The following is a 19,974-nucleotide window of genomic DNA, read 5'->3' on the forward strand; positions in this document are numbered from 1 at the left end:
CCGGCACACTGCATCCTCTCCACCCTGGCTCTGCCCCTCCTACCTGTCTGGATGAGTATTTCTTCTTTATATCTTTGTTTGTTGGACTTCCATGCAGTTTGATTAACTGTAACTTCTGGTTGTCTCTAGTTTAGAGGTAGTTGTTCCTTCTTAGTTGTGGAGGGAGACGAAGCATGTCTGTCTATGCCTCCATCTTGGCTGGAAGTCCTGAAAACCCTGAGTCCCATATTTTGACAGATGTAATTCTCTACCACTCTTCTTAATGTTCCCACGTGGACTATTATGTCTACTTTATTTCTTTTCTATTTTTAAAAATATAATTTATAGCCCCTTTATGTTTTCATTCCCCTGTAGTACCATCCAGTCCTAGCAGAGTAGCCAACATGCTGTCTGTCTGTCTATATTTGTCATCTTTATTTTTTAAATTTTATTTTTATTGTTTTTTTTATTACAATTGTCCCACTTTTTCCCTCATTGCTACCCCCCACCCAGCCCACCCCTTCTCCCGTAGTCGATCCCAACCCCGTTGTCCATGTTCATGGGTTATTTATATTAGTTCCTTTGCTAAACCCTACCCCTACTTACCCCCTTCCCTCTCTCCCTCCCCCCTCCACCCTGACAACTGTTACTCTGTTCCTTGTTCAATTTTGTTCATTTGTTTGTGTTGTTCATTAGTCTCCTGTATTAGGTGATATCATATGGTATTTTTCTTTCATTGCCTGGCTTATTTTGCTAAGCATAATTCTCTCTAGTTCCATCCATGTTGTCGCAAATGGCAGGAGTTCCTTCTTTCTTTCTGCTGCATAGTATTCCATTGTGTAAATGTACCACAGTTTTTTAATCCACTCTCTACAGATGGGCACTTAGGTTGTTTCCAGCACTTGGCTATTGTAAACAGTGCTGCTATGAACATAGGGGTGCATAGGTTCTTTTGAATTGGTGTCTCAGGATTCTTTGGGTATAATCCTAGCAATGGAATCGCTGGTTCAAAAGGCAGTTCCATTTTTAGTTTTTTGAGGAAATTCCATATTGTTTTCCGTAGTGGCTGCACCAGTCTGCATTCCCACCAACAGTGCACTAGGGTTCCCATTTCTCCACATCCTCGCCAGCACTTGTTGTTTGTTGATTTGTTGATGATGGCCATTCTGACTGGTGTAAAGTGGTATCTCATTGTGGTTTTTATTTGCATCTCTCTGATGGCTAGTGATGTTGAGCATTCTTTCATATGCCTATGGACCCTCTGTATATCCTCCTTGGAGAAGTGTTTGTTCAGGTCCTTTGCCCATTTTTTAATTGCACTATCTGTCTTCTTTGTGTTGAGATATGTAAGGTCTTTATATATTTTGGAGATCAACCCCTTATTTGATGTATCATTGGCAAATATATTTTCCAATATGGTTGGTTCCTTTTTCATCTTGCTGATGTTTTCTTTTGCTGAGCAGAAGCTCTTTAGTTTGATGTAGTCACATTTGTTCATTTTTTCCTTTATTTCCCTTGCCTTAGGAGATGTATCAGTGAAAATATTGTTACATGGGATATCTCAAATTTTCCTGCCTATGTTTTCCTCTAGGATTTTTATGGTGTCACATCTTACATTTAAGTCTTTGATCCATCTTGAGTTTATTTTGGTGTATGGTGTAAGTTGGTGGTCTAGTTTCATTTTTTTGCACAGCACCATTTGTTGAAGAGGCTCTTCTCATTTCATTTTATGTACCTTCCCCCTTTGTCGAATATTAGTTGACCATAGAGGCCTGGGTTTATTTCTTGGCTGTCTATTCTGTTCCATTGATCTATTTGTCTGTTCTTATGCCAGTACCAGGCTGTTTTGATTACAGTGGCCTTGTCGTATAGTTTGATGTCAGGTATTGTGATTCCTCCTATTACGTTCTTCTGTCTCAAGATTGCTGTGACTACTCAGGGTCTTTTTTGGTTCCATATAAATTTTTGAAGTATTTGTTCTAGGTCTGTGAAATATGTCGCTGGTATTTTAATAAGGATTGCATTGAAGCTATAAATTGCTTTGAGTGGTATGGACATTTTAATGATGTTGATTCTTCCCATCCACGAACATGGTATATGCTTCCATTTATTTGCATCTTCCTTAATTTCTTTCTTCAGGGGTCTGTAGTTTTCCGAGTACAGATTTTTTACCTCTAATAAGTGAATTTGGCAAAATAGCAGGGTACAAAGTCAATATTCAGAAATCAAAGGCATTTCTGTATACCAACAATAAAATATCAAAGATAGAAACTAGAAAAAAAATCCCATTTACTATAGCAACAAGAAAAATAAAGTACCTAGAAATATATTTGTCATCTTTTATGGATGATCACTAATGACTTCCCAGCTGTTGTCTCCATTTGCTTTTTCCTCTTTGTTCTGGTCTTATGTTTCCACCTTAACTTTATTTGGGCCAAGAAAGGAGGCAGCCCAGGGCTGGCATAGATCTTCCCAAGGGAGTCCCCTGGGTGGAGTCAAAGAGAAGCAAAGAAATGAAGTGGTTTTAGTTTTGTATAAATATGCACAAGTTGGAGTATGTCTTTTGTTCCTTCCACCCACCTGGTGGTGTGGCTGTTCTGCACAAATAAATGCACATTAGCGTGTTTACCTATCTTTATCACCACTTGAGCTTGTCCTTAAACTACTGGATGGGGAAATTTTCTTCCTTAGTGGTGTTTATGAGTTGAGTTTGACTGGGATCAAGAAAGCTTCTGGCAGTAAAGGAAGCCCTCTACCTGTTACCTACAGATACCTGCCCTCAGGGGAGAGAATGGGTGGTCAGTGATAACTGCAAGCACCTCAAGCTCAATGCAACTCCGAACTCCAATTCATTGTCTTCTCCCCCAAACCTTGCCTTCCCCTTACATCCCCGAATATGTTAAAAGCATCACTTTCTATCTAGAATCCTTGACTCTTCCCTCTTTATCACACCCATCTGCACTTGCTTATTAATTAGTTTGATTAAATACTTTCTGAGAGCCATGTACCAGGCACTGTGTTGAGGCACAGGGGAGAGAAATATGACTAAGAAAAGGATCCAGTCCACAAGGAGCACCTAGCCTATTATGAGAGACAGGCATGTAGGAAAAGAGCTACAATACAGCATGCTTGTGATATAGATACACTTGAAGGTGTGTGAGTGGCAAAAGAGGGGGAACAAAAGGTCAAGTATACACACAGTTGGTCACTAGGTCCTGCTGAGTTTACTTCTCAAATGCCTCCTCGCTCCCTCCACCCTCGTCTTCATTCTGACTCCCTCTCTTTGTTCAGCTCTTGTCTTTTGTCTTAATTTTTATTATAGCTTCCTATCTAGGTCTGGGCTCACTGCTCCAGTGCATCCTGTCCCCACCACCTCCCCGACCCCAGAGTGATTTTTCTCAAAGACAGTTTTATTTTCCTGAGCACACCAGGTTGAAGTTGAACATATCACATTTCCATAACACAGTTCTAGGCTTTCCCTCAATTTTCCATACTTCACCTGTTGAACACCTGTTCATCCTTACATATCATATCCTTTGTGTCCTAAGTACCTAGATGAGCAGCTAGCTTTTGATGAGACACAGTAAATGTTTATAGAAAGTGAGTAAATATATCTAAATTCTTCCAAATATCATGAGACCACCACAGCTTTGCAAAGGAGGATTTCCCTCTTTGCCTGGTCATCTAATTAGAAAACTGAACAAACAAAAAACCTGAACACATCCTCTTGGTTAGTTTTATTTGGTGTTTGTCTCCATTGCCACAATTGTCTGCATAGCCAAATCAAAGAGCTCTACTCTTATTTCTGCAGTAATGAAGGGCACCATCAACAGGAATAATCCAAGTGGGCCCTTAGTCTATCATACCAGGTTAGTCACGAGACTTTTACATTGCTACCTACCCCCACCGTGTGACAGCTACCATTCATATGGGACTTCTTCCATGGTTTTCTTGAGACTTTCAAGTAACTTCTCATGATCTTACCTAGGCAGCAAGTTGGAAAAGCAAGGTATGGAGCATGCTTAACTAGGAAAACACCTGCTCAGGCAGCAACCTTGAACCCTCTTAGTCAGCTAAAAATCTCACCAGGTGTGGGAAGAAAGACTTTCTGGAGGCTCATGGATAACCTGCATGTATAAAAGTGTATAGCTTATAATGCCAGGTGTCTTACAAAATTATCTCAGTATAAATCAAGTCTCCAAAGACCCTTGGGAGAATAAGGATACATGCATAAAGAAAGTGATGATTGAGCAATAAAATTGTTGTCTTTATAGAGCATGATAGTTAGATATATATTAGTATCTCCTACTTTTTATGGATATTTTAAGGACACTAGTGAGCTAAGAAAGATTAACTGTGCTTTGTAACTGAGCTGGGATCCACTGAGTGAGCAGATAGCAACATTGGACACCGAAAGTTAGATTTCTGTGTCCTTTGTTCAGTGTTGGGCTGTTGGCTTCTTGACATCCTAGAACAAGATCTCTCCATTGCATCTAAGACTTCAAAAGTGTTTGCTGGTGCATTGCTAGAAAAATCCATGGAGATAAAAAGTTTGGGGAGTGTGGCTTCATTCTTGTGAGAATTAGAATCCCTAATTTATTCCTCAGCCTTTTCTAATTGGGTCTTTTTTTTTTAAGTCATTTTTATTTGCCTTTTCCAGGAAGTGCTAAACGAGACCCAGATAAGGTTGCTGAAGCCATAATTGATGCCATTGAAGACTTTATCCAGAAAGGATCAGTCCAGTCTGTGAAGAAAGTTAAAATTGTTATCCTTCTGCCTGAAATACTGGACGTGTTTTATGCCAGCATGAAAAAAAGAGAAAGCTCTCAAGCTTCTCCCCCACAGTCTATGATGTCTAAAATTGCATGTGAGTTGTTGATTTTTATGAAATGCATGTTTCTAATATTGATGTCAAATGAGAAATAGCTAAAATTCTAAATTATTTTTACAGTAGTTTATTAGCCACCCCCAGTTTTATTGAGAAAAAGTTGACATACATCACTGTGTAAGTTTAAGGTGTGTAGTATAATTGTTTGACTTACATATATTACCACAATATGTTTAGTTAGCATCCATCATCTCATACAGCTATAATAAAAAGAGAAAGCAAAAAAAAAAAAAAAGAATATTTTCTTTGTGATGATAACTCTTAGAATTAACAGCTTTCATATATATCATATAACTGTGTTAACTATAGTTATCACTAGTACTTATTTATCTTGTAACTGGTAGTTTGTACCTTTGACCACTTTCCTGCAATTTTTCCTTCCCCCACCCCACCTCTGGGAACTACAAAAGTTATCTCTTTTTCTGTGAGTTTGGGTTGTTTGTTGTTGCTGTTTAGATTCCAAATGTAAGTGAGGTTTTATGGTATTTGTCTTTTTCTGTTCGACTTGAAAAGGCTAATCTTTAATGAACTATCATAAAGGAAAATTAAGAAAACAATCACATTTACAACTGCATCAAGAAGAATAAAATACCTAAAAATAAATTTAACCAAGGAGGTAGAAGACCGATACACTGAAAACTATAAGACGTTGATGAAAGAAATTGGAAGACACACATAAATGGAAAGATATTCGGTGCTCATGTATTGGAAGAAGTAATATTGTTTAAAATCCCTACTTCCTAAAGCAATCTACAGATTCAGTGCAATCCCTATCAAAATTCCAATGGAATTTTTCATAGAAATAGAACAGGCAATCTTAAAATTTGTATGGAGCCACAAAGAACCTGAATAGCCAAAGTGGTTTTGAGAAAAAAAGAACAAAGGTGGAGGCATCACAATTCCTGATTTCAAGTATATTTCAAAGCTATAACAATCAAAACAGTATGGAATTGGTATAAAAACAGACACATAGATCAATGGAAGAGAAAAGGAGACCCAGAAATAAACCTGTGCATAGATGGTCAATTAATTTACCACAAAAGAGCCAAGAATATACAATGGGGAAAGGATAGTCTCTTTAATAAACAGTGTTGGGTGCTCACCTTGGTTGTACATATGCTAAAATAAATGGTGTTGGGAAAACTGGACAGCCGTGCAAAAGAATAAAACTGGCCACTATCTGGCACCACACACAAAAATCCACTCAAAATGGTTAAAGACTTGAGTGTAAGACCTGAAACCATAAAATTTCTAGAAGAAAACATAGAGGATAAGCTTCTCAACATCAAAAACACAAATAGCAAAAGCAAAAATAAAGTGGGACTACATCAAACTAAAAAGCTTCTGCACAGCAAAGGGAACCATTAACAAAATAAAAAGGCAGCCTACTGAATGGGAAAAAATACTTGCAAATCATATACCTGATACGGGGTTAATATCAAAATTATATGAAGAACTCATACGAGTCAATAGAAAAAAAACAACAAATAATCAATTTAGTTTGGCAGAGGATATGAATGGACGTTTTTTTCCCAAAGAAGACATATAAATGGTCAATAGGTACATGAAAAAGTGCATAACATCACTAATCATCAGGAAAATGCAAATCAAAACTGTAATGAGGTATCACCTCACAGAACACTGTTATGGAAAAGACAAGAGATAAGTGTTGGCAAAAATGTGGAGAAAAGGGAACCCTTGTGCACTATTGGTGGGAATGTCAGTTGGTGCAGCCACTGTGGAAAGCAGGTGGTTCCTCAAAAAATGAAAAATATAACTCCCACATGATCCAGCAATTTCACTTTTGGTTATTTATCTGAAGGATATGAGATAATTACCTCAAAAAGTATCTGCTCCCCCATGTTTATTGAAGCATTACATAGCCAAGAAACAGAAACAACCTACTGTCCATTTGGCAAATGAAGGGATAAAGATGTGACACACACTCACACACACTCACACACACACACACACGGTGGGGCAAAAGTAGGCTTACAGTTATGAGTATGAGAAACAGTTTATTTTTATACAGTAGTCCCTCGCTATATTGCAGTTCACTTATCTCGGCCTCACTGTATTGCGGGATTTTAAAAAATATTATATTTAATTATTTATCAAGGATTTTTTGCTATATCGCAGGATTTTGTGGTACTGTATACGTATGTTGTTAAAGTTCCGTAGGTTTAAGAGTGTAGAATAAATGTAAGGTTCCTCCTTCGTAGGGGGGGGGTCTGGAATGTACTACCCGCAGTAAGTGAGGGAATACTGTATTCTTATTTATTACTTATTGTGTTATTTTTCATACAAACAACTGTAAGCTTACTTTTGCCATGATGGAATATTATTCTGTCATAAAAAATAAGAAAATCCTGCCATTTGCAACAATGTGGATGGACCTTGAGGGCATTATGCTAAATGAAGTAAGAGAAAGAAATAACGTATGAGGTCTCATATGTGAAATCTAAAAAAACTGAACACATTGATACAGAGAACAGATGGGTGGTTACCAGAGGTGGGGCGGCAGGGAGTTGGCAAAATGGGTGAAAGGAGTCAAGAGGTACCAACTTTCAATTATAAGATAAATAAGTTCTGGGGATATGATGTATAGCACGGTGACAAAACAAGAAAAAGGATGGGAAGAAGGGAGGGGGAGAGAAGCAGGAAGGAAGAGAGAAGTAGCTAATAGCTAAATCATTTTTTTTTTAATCCAAACATTTGTTGCATTCTTTTTCTTTTTTTCTTTTAGCATTTTTTAGCTTGTCAAAGGACACTCCCAAAAAACAAAAGCCTTTGGTTTTGGAAAAGAAAACAGAATCAGCAATTTTTCAGGTGTGTGGTGAAAATGAAAAATGTGTGGATAACGCCCTCTCCTGTATACAGGATCTGATTAAAAAGGAACAGAGTCATTACACCAGTGAAGATGAATGTATCAAAGACTTTAATGAAAAGGAATATCAGGAATTGATTAAGCTGCAGAAGAACTTGAATATTACCATATCCTTTGACAGTCAGAGACCTTTGATTAAGGTTACAGGAATTAGCAGAGATGTGGAAAAGGCTAGAAATGCAATCAAGGAAATGATCAGGGCAGTTAAAGTAGCCAAAGAGAAGGAATCCAGCGCAGATTGTATCAGTGAATTTGTAGAATGGCAATATAACGACAATAACACTTTTCATAATTTTGACAAAATAACCAATCTGCAATTGGAGGATGCAAGAAAAAAACACAAAAGTACAGTTGATGTCAAAATTAATAATCAGAGCTACACTGTGGACTTGAAAACATACATTGCTACAGATGCAAAGGGACACAATTTACCTGTTCAGCGCCTCACGAAATCTGAAGGTGAGTCTGACTTCCATGCTTGTTATCCATTACCTTACACTTCCTTTGGGCTTAACACTCCTTTGTACATACATCAAAATTGTATTCAAGTAGATAAAATTCAAGTAACCCTTATGGAATAAGATAGAAAATTTTGTCTCTAAGTTTAAGGAGCTTGCATCATGGCTCTTTACAGCATGGTGCTGCACAGCCTGAGGACAACCATCTTAGTGGTAACACTAGCCAAGTCTTGCATTTTTGCAGTTTACAAGCTTCCCAGAGCCAGTTCTTTTGGGAGGTAATGGCTGCTTCAGTTAGGAGAGAGACAGCCAGTAGCTTCAAAGAAAAGTGGCCCAAGGTTTTTTTAGAACAAAAGGGAGAAGACAACCTGGTCAGGGAGTGGGCACTTTCTGCATCTGTGATTGATACCTAGAGAGGCTGGGGAGCCTGTAGAATCTTCTCCCAGAAGTCCTTCCCTCTTCTGCCCTGAAAATAAGGTTCCTTGACACACACATCAGGAAGCAGCCTTCAGATTCTCCATCTGGATCTGCTTCCCAAGAAGGGAATGCTTATCCTTCTCTGAAAACTAGTAAAAATGGCTTCCCTTCCAGTACGTTATCTTCATCTCTTGTGAGACAGTGTGACTAAATTCCTCAGACCCTGGGAGACCCTGGAAAAATGAGAAGTCAAGAATAATATTCTGTTTGGCAGAAGGGGAGATAGAGCTGCCACCACAAACTGTCATATAGCAAATCCCGCCACCCACTCAACTCTTAAGGATGTTGTGAAGAATAATGAAAGAACAGATGTGGAGGGGCTTGCAGAGGGGAGTGCTGGCAAAAATCCATGCACTTGTAAATAAGACAATAATCACTATTTAAAACATTGTAGGGAAATAATTTATTGTTAAATTATTAAATTATGATAGATTTAGAGACTGAGCTGAATATGCAGCTGAATTACACTACACCAGCATGATCAAAACTTGTTAAGATGTAGGGACACATGTTCGACCCCTCAGAAATTTTGACATCATAGATCTGTGGGTTTTGTTGTTTTCTTTTAACAAGCACCATGGTTGGCTCTGTGGTCACCTGTGGCTCACACTTTGAAAAACACTCTCCTAGTAAACCAGAAAATTTTCTTGAACACATTGAATTAGGAGATTGTAAAATAAGAACACAAATGATACTTGGTTTTTCAAAGCATACCAGGAAGGTGGACTGTGTAGATGAGTCTTCCTGGGTGGAGAGTGTCCTCAAATGTCTACTTTGCAGTTGAGATCCCTGCTCATTGGAGTGATATGAAGCAGCAGGATGTCTGTCTGGTTGAGCTACAGCCTGGTCATGCAGAATACGACAAAGTGGCAAACGCGTTTAATAAGACCTGCTCAAACTTCAGGATAGTGAAGGTAAGACTTCTGCTGGCACAGAGTTTCTTAATGGTGGAAGTGAGGGGTGTTATGGTCCTGGATTAGTGCATTTTGATTCATTTCCTAACAGTTTTTTAACCCAGAATTAGAATACCTTATGGTAATTAATTTTAGATTCTAGATTCTACTCATGTCACCATAATTATTGAGACATTAAGACTGAAATTCTGTGTCAGTTATTACAATATAATAGATTGCAATATTATATTAGAATACTAAAGATATATTTCTTTTGTTAAGCAAGCTAATCAAAATTCAGAAATATGGCTTTAAAGTTGGAGTTGATAAGTAGCAAACCACCAACAAAGAGACACGCAAAGGCTTCTCAGGTTCGGGTTATGTGCCTCTGCCCCACTGTTCACAGCTTGTTTCCTTAGGAACTTCAGTGGTCCTTTCATTGTTCATCTCATTTATTTTGGCATCTTCCACTTATAAAAATTAATATTTCCCTTTGAAATTTATGTTCTTTCTTGACTTCTGTGGCAATATTATTTTGATGCTTCCTTCTTCATTAGATCTCTCTTCATTATCACTGATGTCTGTCTCTCCTCCAAACCCCTAATCCCAGCTTTACCCGCAGGATTTATCTTTGGTCTTGTGTCTCTGAACTTCACCAGGGAATGTTTCTATCCTTCTTGAATGCAGCTATTACTTCAATGTTAATAGCTCTTAAATCAACATATCACCAATGTGGATCTTTCACTCCAGCTCTACAACATATTCTCAGTGGCCTAAAAAAATCTCCACTTGGTTCTCTATCTGCTAAATCAATTTCCCTAAAACCTAATTCATCATCTCTAAGTAATTATCTTTCCCCTTTCTTCTTGTTTCTGTCCTTGGTTCCCCCACTGTCTGAGTAAAGCCAGAGATCTGAGTACCTTCTCTTTATCCATAATAATGAGTGTGCCAATAAAGCCTGCATTTTCTTTCTATTTGTGCTGCCACCATTCTGTTTATTCATGTAGTTAAGCATGTAATAATTTAAGAGAGATTTGAAATGTCCTAGAAGATATATGCTATACCTTCAGAAAAAATAGATGAAGAAAAATGAACAAATATAAAAGGAGAATAGGGAAGATAAGCTAACACAGAAGTACTGTTATTTCACAAAAACACATAACATGAAGTTCTAGGTAGTTACTAGAGGAGAACCACCAATTTTCCCTGAGCTTCCTAGTAGACAAAGCAAAGAAGTCAATAACCAGCTACAATATTCATAATCTTATCCACAAATCAGAAAGCAAACTACTTGATCAGGATACTCACAGCTTTTCACAGTACTGAGACTGACTCCTGAGAGATTTATCCTGTGAATCAAGTACTGGAAAATATCTTCAAAATCATCCACACAATAAATTTAATATCAAACTTTATACCATGTAAAAAAAAAAAAGCTCGCCCCTGGCTGCTGTGGCTTAGTGGATTGAGTGTCGGCCTGCGAGCCAAGTGTCGCTGGTTCAATTCCCAGTCAGGGCACATGACTAGGTTGCACGTCAGGTCCCCAGTTGGGGGCGTGAGTGAGGGCAACCACACAGTGATGTTTCTCTCCCTCTCTTTCGCCTTTCCCCTCTCTCTAAAAATAAATAAATAAATAAATAAATAAACAAATAAATAAATTATTATTATTTTTTTTTAAAAAAGCTCTCAATGTAAACCAGTTGAGCAAAAACAATTCTGTGAGGTAATAAGACACTGTGATTCAGGTATGAACTGGTTGTGAGATGACTAATAAATTTCATTCCAAATACCATTTGATGGTAGCCAACTGGCACATTGTGATGAGGTGCCAAGGCCAGAGTGAGCAGGACTGTCTGCTTGACCAGCAGTGTGTGCAGTGCCCTGGAGGCTTGCCATGTGTTGTCAGGCCTTGGCCAGAGAAATGATTTCACTACACTTTTGTAGTGGAATCCTTTTTTCAAATAAAATTTTATGTAAAATCCTGGCGTATGACACCAATATATACTTAAGGTGCCTCAGTGGAGGTCTCTAGACATGTGAAAACTCAACATGAAAAATGGATGGTCTGTCATCCTCCATGAATGTTATGTCTTGTGACTACAATTTTTAACATCTATAAACTTCCACCTTTGTGCCATGGTTGATTTTTCTCCCTCATTCTCAGTTTTTGCTGAAACATTTGAAAGTAGGTTGCAGACATCATGATGCTCCTAAATATTTTAGCACATATCTCCTGAGAATAAAGACGTTCTCCCAAATAACAAATACCATTATCCCATGTAAGAAAATAACATTAATTCAATAATTTCTCCAATAATTTCCAATAGAGTCCATAGTGAAATTTTTCCCAATTGCTCAAAACGTCAAATCTGGGTTCAGACACTGCATTTGGTCATTATGTCTCCTTCATCTCTTCTGACCTGAAACAGTATTCATATTACTACATTAAAAAAAGATTTCTATAATACTGAATTTTTTAAAGAGTTTAAGCCAGTCGTGTTATAGAATGATTCACATTCTGGCTCTGTCTTGCCAGTTTTTTTTTTTAAGAACCCAAGCCAGTTTTCTTATAGGTTCTAGATTTGTCTCATTCCTCAAATTAGGTTAAATTGATTAAATTGAGATAAATATTTTTTGTAAGAATATTTCATAGGTGACACATCACATGAAGCCTCATGTGGTAACGTTGTTCCACTATTAATGAGGCTAAGCCTGATCACTAGCTAGGGTGGTGACCACCATATCACTCAATTGGAATCAGTCAGTAATATGTGGGATGATACTCTGGCCACTGTATAGTAAGTGCCTTGTTCCTCAGCAACCTTTTACAGATTAACTTTAGTATTTATTGATGATCCTTTCCTAAATCCATTATTACAGTGGAGATTGAAAATGGTAATTTTTTAGTTCTGTCATTTCTTCTTCATATTTTATCTGGCATTTTTGTAAAAAAGAAATTTTCTTCCCTCTTGCTTTTAAAAAAATTCAATATGCTATTATTTAATTACACTGATTATTGCTTTATATGCACAAGTTAATCTACATTTCGCTAGTAGGGACACTTTCAAGTTGGCTCTGATGTCCTTTTGACGATCCCATTAATCTTTCAACATTTCTTCACTTTCTGGCATAAGATCCCTTCAGCTCACCTTGTACCGTCTCTGTCTTAGGCTGGAATCAGACATTTCTCTAAGAAATCCTGATTTCTTTCAGTGGGAATGGTGATGAGAAAACAAGATCGGTGTACTGGATGTACTCACTGTTATTGAGGTGTTATTGCTTCTAGGATCGTATATGGCTAGAGCTGAGAAAACCAGGAGTTCATTAGGGTGTTTTCAATTAAGATCTAATATTGTAAGTTTTTTCTTAATTTTTTAATTTTATATTCATCTCTTTTCCTGTACAATAGAAATTTCGGTTCCTAATAATATTATATATTTACTTACTTGTTTTATAGTGGACATAAAATTGTTTCAAAATTATGATACCAAAATTATTATTAGCAGTATTAAAATACTGCCAGGTTAGGCCAGGTTTCTTTCGGTTATTGTTAACATCTTAACCCTTTTTCTTTTAACCTTCCTATAACGGTATATTCAAAATGTATCTCTTGGTAATAGCATATAATTGAGTTTTGTTTTTCTTCATCCAGTTGGATAGTCTTTATCTTTTAATTGGAGTACGTAGTCTGTTTAATGTATTTACTGATATGTTTGGGTTTAACTATGCGACATAAATCTTCGTTTTTCATTTATCACATTGACTCTTTGTTCTTTTTCTCCCATTTCCTACCTCCTTTTGCACCAAGTATTTTTATCATTCCATTTTTATGGCCTTATTGTTCATTATACATCCTATTACAGTTCTTTCATTGATTACTTGAAGATTATAGTGCATATCCTTGATGTATTAAACTCTAATGCAAATTAGTATATTTATAATTTCCCAAACAATGCAGTGAACTTTGAACACTTTAAACCCATTTATCTCCTTTTATCTGTTATACTACTTTTTTAAAGTATATTTTATTGATTATGTTGTTACAGTAGACCCAATTATTTTTCCCTTTGCTTCCCTATGCCCAGTATCCCCATTCCCTCCAGCAATCCCACCCCCTTTATTCATGACCATGGTTCGCGAATATAAGTTCTTTGGCTTCACCCTTTCCTATATCATTCTTAACTTTCCCCTGTCTATTTTGTAGCAACCAATTATCCTTCTTAGTCCCTGCACCATTTCCACATTTCTCCCTCTTCCCCCTCCCAGCTGATAACCCTCCAAATGATCCCCATATCTATGATTTTGTTCCTATTCTGGTTTGCTTAGTTGGGTTTTGTTTTTGTTTTTTAGATTCAGTTGTTGATCATTGTGAGTTTGTTGTCATTTTAATATTCATAATTTTGATCTTCTTTTTCTTAAGTCCCTTTGACATTTCATACAATAATGGCTTGGTGATGATGAACTCCTTTAGCTTTATCTTGTCTGGGAAGCACTTTATCTGCCCTTCCATTCTAAGTGATAGCTTTGCTGGATAGTGTAATCTTGGTTGTAAGTACTTGCTTTTCATCACCTTGAATACTTCTTGCCAGTCCCTTCTTGCCTGCAAAGTTTCTTGTGAGAAATCAGCTGATAGTCTTCTAGGCAACCCTTTGTAGGTAATTCTCTGCTTCTCTCTTGCTGCTTTTAAGATTCTCTCTTTATCCTTAACCTTTGGCATTTTAATGATGATGTGTCTTGGTGTAGTCCTTTTTGGGTCTAGCTTTTTTATGACTCTCTGTGCTTCCTGGACTTCTATTTCTACTTCCATCGCCAAATTTGGGAAGTTTTCCTTCATTATTTTCTCACATACACTTTCAATTTCTTGCTCTTTTTCTTCTCCTTCTGGCACCCCTATGGTTTGGATGTTGGCACATTTAAAGTTGTCCCAGAGGTTCCTAAGCCTCCTCATTTTTTTCAATTCTTGTTTCCTCATTCTGTGTTTGTTGACTATTTTTTTCTTCCTTACGTTCCAAATCATTGAATCGAACCCTGGTTTCCTTCCCTCGCCATTGGTTTTGTGTGGATTTTCCTTCATTTCATTTAGCATAGTCTTCAATTCTTCCCTTATGCGTTTGCCGTACTTAAGGAGATCTGTCAAGCCTGTGAGCATCTTTATCACCAGTGTTTTGAACTCTGCGTCTGTAAGTTGGCTATCTCCTCGTCGCTTAGTTCTCCCACTGGAACCTTGATTTGTTTCCTCTTTTGGGCCTTACTTCTCTGTCTCCTCATCTTGGCGGGCTCTGGTGTTTGTTTTCCTCTGTGTGTTAGATAGAGTTGTCACTCCTGTCATGTTGTAAGGGGTGGAGCCTTAGGTATTCATCAGTACAGGGCGAACTGTTTCACCACAGTGTGGTGCTGTTTATAGGGGAGGGGTCTGAGAGGGAACAATGCTGCTTGCTCAGCACTCCCCCCTTTTCCAGGCACTTCTCCCACTTCTGTAGGGGATTGGTGCCCCACTAGCTGTTGCCCTGGCTGTCATTCCCAGAGTGGGTGGGTCTGCGGATATTCTAGGACTGTGGAGCCCTTTAAACAAGTGGACTCTGCGGAGAAACCAGCAGTTTCTGCCTCTACCCCAACACCCACTGGTTTGCACAGTCAGAAGCAATGAGGCTTGATTTTTCCTGGTGCTTGAACTGCATGGTCTGGTCAGGAGCCGGGAACACTTCGCAGGTGTCCCTCCTGACTTTTGAAAACATGTGACTGCGCTTTCCACCAGCCTGCTGCTGCCACCACTGCGGCCACCACCACACCACGTCCTCTCCGCCCCTCCTACCTGTTTGGATGAGTATTTATTATTTATATCTTTGTTGGACTTCCATGCAGCTCGATTTTCTGGAACTTCTGGTTGTTTCTAGTTTTGAGGTAGTTGTATTCCTTCTTGGTGGTAGAGGGAGACGCAGCATGTCTGTCTACGCCTCCATCTTGGCTGGAAGTCCTGTTATACTACTTTTAACTTGTGTTTTAAATTTATGTATTTTTTTAAAGCCCTATAAAATGTTTTAATTTTTAACAATATAATCAATAAAATATACTTAAAAAATAATACAATGTTTTAATTTTTATACAGTCAGTGTTTATTTATTTTTACCCTATTATCCCACTGCCTTTCAATTCTTATATTTTCATGCCTACATCTTGGGATCATTTTCCTTCTTGTTTTCCTATTTCTTCCAGTGTAGATCTGGTCATGATGTTTCTGGTAATCTCAGTTTTTGTTTATCTGAAAATGTCTTTCCTTCAATTCTATTAAGGATATTTTTGCTGGGTGTAGAATTCTGGGTTGCAGTTATATTCTTTAAGCATTTTCAAGAAGTTTTTCTCTTATCTTCTGACTTCGTTTCACTCTGCACTGCCCTTCTATTGGGAACTTGGCCCATCAAATCCTTGTTGTCTTTAAAGACACATGTTTCTCCCTAGCTCTTTTAGTAGTCATTAGCATGAGGATTGGTCTGATACAAGTAGTTCATAACAGCTAGAAGCCTGCGCTAAACTAAACCTAAGTAAAGTTTAAGATTTATCGGAAGTGTTTTTTTAACCTTATAATTTATCCCACTAGGAATATAGAATTAGATTATTATTTTCTTTGTTATGTTTTTAAAAAGAGTTTGTTTATATTTATTTTTAGAGAGAGGGGAAGGGAGGAAGAAAGAGAGGGAGAGAAACATCGATGTATGAGAGATATATTGGTTGGTTGCCTCTCGTATGCACCTCAACGGGGCTGCAACCCAGGCATGTGCCCTGCCTGACTGGGAATTGAACTATGACCTTTCACCTTGCAGAATGATGCCCAACTGAGCCACGCTAGCCAGGGCTCAGATTACTGTTTTCAAAATTACTCAAAATAATTCTTTTCTTTCTGTGGTGATTAGATTTTAGAAGGGTGAATGTTCACTGCAGCAGCACATATACTAATAAAAAGGTTAGAAACAAGAATGAAAAGACTAAGAAATAAGAATGATTTCAAAACTCTTTAAGAAGAAATTTTTAAGGCTTTTGGAAAATTAATAAAATGAATAAAATTTAAAGTAAATAGAAACAAAATGGAAGTAAGCAGTTTAAAGATTAGAAATTTAATTATAGGTAAAAACAAAAGTAAAATTTAAAATCACAAATCAGATCAACAAAATGCATGATACAGCTGAGGCTTTGAGCTATAGGTCAAACTGTGTCTCAATTAGAAATAGGAAACCCAAAACTGCAAAAAATAAAGAGTCTGATGAAGGCAGGTAACAGTGTTAGAACCAAGAGTTCTCTACAATGGAAGAAGATTCTGACAATGTGGAACGTTCACCTTGTGTCTTTCAATGAAGGGCTAGCCCCCTTCATCCACTCCTCACTCTTTCCTGGGACAACTTTATGAAATTGCCACTACCTACTGATTAGGGGTGTTTCGAAGCTGATCTGTACTCTAGGACCCAAGGAGTCTTCCCATCAGCCCTGAAAACCACAGAGTATGGTCAAAGCATGGCCACCTTAGAATGGGGCACCCACTCTAGAAAACACTGTGAAAGTTCCTGAAAAACATTAAAAATCGCTATGACCTAGCAATTCCACTTCTGGGAATATATTCAAAGAAACTGGAACATTAATTCAAAAGAATATGTGCACCCCTATGTTCATTGCAGTGTTACTTACAATAGCCAAGATTTGGAAGTAACCCGAGTGCCCATGAGTAGATGAGTGGATAAGAAAACTGTGGTACATATACACAATGGACTATTACTTGGCTGTAAAAAAAAAAAAAAAAAAGGAAGAAAATCTTACCTTATGTGTGGAATCTAATGAACAAAATAAACAAACAAAATAGTAACAGACTCACAGATACAGAGAACAGACTGACAGTTGTCAGAGGAGAGGGGGTTGGGAGGATGGTGAAAAAGGTGAAGGGGTCAAGCAGTTCAAGTTGGCAGTTGCAGTTTAGCCACGGAGATGTAGAGTATAGCATAGGGAGTATCGTCACTAATATTGTGATAACTGTGCATGGGGCCAGGTGGGCACTTGAAGCAGCGGTGGGGGGACCACTCTGTAAAGTACATGATTTTCTAACCACTCTGCCATACATCTCAAACTAATACAGAATGAATGTCTAATACAATCTGTAATTGCAAAATAAATTTTAAAAAGAGCCTGGCCACTTTGTTCTGCATCCAGAATCCCTTCCACCAGGATTCATGCCCCACTACTGGACGAGAGATTAATTTTCATTAATTAATTTCCTTCTTGCCTAGACACTCTAGTGTCTCTCCCACGGTTAGAACTTGACTTGGTAAACCAGTGTTCCAGGAGAACTGAGTAGAGAGGCAAGCAGTAGCTGGACTGCTTTGGTGGGCTGGCCAAGATCCTAAACATTGTTTGCTGTCATGTGTTGCATAAAAGATGCTAAAAATGAAGCCAACTTTCTTTCCAAGGCCTGATTTGTGAAACACTGGATCTAAAAAGATTTCTCAGTGCATAAAGCTGCCATCTGGCATTGAATATGCTGTTCATAGTAATTTTTACTTATAAAAAATAATGGTCATGTTTTATTTACTAGATTTTGCATGGGCTCTTGGCACTGATGGGATAGTTTTCCTTATTGATTGCAGATTGAGAGGATCCAGAATCCACATCTCTGGAAAGTCTACCAGACCCGGAAAAAAAACATGGATGAGAAAAATAGTCAAATAAAAAATGAGAAGCTGCTCTTCCATGGCACAGACGCTGGATCATTGCCACATGTTAACAAAAACGGCTTTAACCGCAGTTATGCTGGAAAGAATGGTAAGGAAGCAAGTAATACGGCTGCTCTAAATGAGGTTCAGCCATGAGAAGCCAAACTGGCTAAGGGAGTGCATTGCGTTCCTTCACAGTTCATGGCCATGTAGCTGCCCAGGTGTCTGTTCAGGCTCACCATGTTTCATCCCAAAGCTGACTGGCCTTCTGAGGTGGAAGAATGATTTTTTAAAATTAAAAATAGAAAAAAATTTAAAGAGGCATTAGGGAGAACTGAACATTATATTAACATTATTTGACATATTGGGTCAATACATTAAATTTTAGACTAAATTGAAACTCATAAAAATGTTGTTTTTCTTTTCACAGCTGTGGCATATGGAAGGGGAACTTATTTTGCTGTCAATGCCAATTATTCTGCCAATAATACATACTCCAGACCAGATGCAAATGGAAAAAAGCATATGTATTATGTGCGAGTACTTACCGGATTGTACGAACGTGGAAATCAATCATTAATTGAACCTCCTGCAAAGAACCCTCAAAATCCTACTGACCTGTACGACACTGTCACAGATAATGTGCACAGTCCAAGTTTATTTGTGGTATTTTATGACAACCAGACTTACCCAGAGTACCTCATTACTTTTCAATAACCTTTTGGTTTCCTTCACAGAAGACGTTACTCATCGCTACCAGTGGATTTTTTAACCTTTTTCATCTCATGACACACATAGACTATTAAAATTCTGCAGCACACCAAAAAGTGTATTTTTTGCCGATCTGACAAAAAAAGGGTATACTTTTGATGTATTCACACCAGCTGGCTATTATTGTGTTGGCTGCTGTCATTTTTTAAATTGACAATCTAAGGGAAAGGAGGTCAGTGCCCCTGACTAAATAGTCAGGTATTGAATGTTTTAAAAATTCTTGTGGCACATTGGTTAAAAATTGCTGATCTATATATCTATGTAGTTGTAAAACAAGTTTTAGATTTTTTTCTCTTAACAGCTCTTTCTAAGTTCAAAGGATCCTTGCCACCGAAATCAGACTTTCTTTAGCTTTCTTTCATAACTGGAGCGAACCATTCTTAAAATCAGTAAATTTGAGAATTTAAGTCAGGTAACGTAGTCACAACTGTGTGTCCACAACCATGGACATCATATCTATAGAAGAAAAGAACAGGTTTATACTTTCAGGAAGGAGACATTAATCTTACAAGCAGAGGGCACGGCTATGCATTTCAGCTGCCACTGAAGGAGACAGCTGGTATCATGTCAAGATGCCATATGACTGTGGGGAGCACAGTCTTACTAAGTGGGTTGGACTGCTGTCTTCCCTGGGAGCAGAGATGTGTCTTACTCGTTTTTTGTTTTCTGTGTCTGATGTCCAATGGATGCTCCAGAAATGTTTCATAAACCAATTAATGAAAAAGCCTGGTCAGACTCCTATTCAAATAGGAACCATTTCTTCAACATCCTTGACTTCTTGTCACGTTGCCTCAAATTGAATAGGTTCCATGATAGGGAACTTTGTTTTTCATGAGGTAGCCCATGGCATAGGGGCTCCAGTCAGGGCTCTGGGATTGCAGTACAGCTTTATCTTGCACAGCCCAAGGGCTGTGGTCAGAAGACTTGCGTC

At 37.9% G+C, this 19,974-nt stretch overlaps 1 protein-coding gene across 3 annotated transcripts in view; it reads left to right on the forward strand.

Moving 5' to 3' along the window:
* The window catches only part of PARP14 (poly(ADP-ribose) polymerase family member 14), a 59,527-nt gene extending 40,459 nt beyond the window's left edge, over positions 1-19,068 (forward strand). For all 3 annotated transcript variants that reach the window (XM_090277424.1, XM_090277443.1, XM_090277433.1), the window contains 5 exons: positions 4,640-4,846; positions 7,614-8,213; positions 9,470-9,603; positions 18,207-18,381; positions 18,703-19,068. In XM_090277424.1, the coding sequence (XP_090133550.1) occupies positions 4,640-4,846; positions 7,614-8,213; positions 9,470-9,603; positions 18,207-18,381; positions 18,703-18,989 (1,403 nt within the window). In that variant the 3' untranslated portion in view covers positions 18,990-19,068. The remainder of the gene's footprint in view (positions 1-4,639; positions 4,847-7,613; positions 8,214-9,469; positions 9,604-18,206; positions 18,382-18,702) is intronic.
* Positions 19,069-19,974: the final 906 nt, after the last annotated feature.

This window comes from Furipterus horrens, unplaced genomic scaffold, assembly GCF_987537825.1.
Source record: "Furipterus horrens unplaced genomic scaffold, mFurHor1.1.pri manual_scaffold_1, whole genome shotgun sequence".
Classification (NCBI taxonomy): Eukaryota; Metazoa; Chordata; class Mammalia; order Chiroptera; family Furipteridae; genus Furipterus; species Furipterus horrens.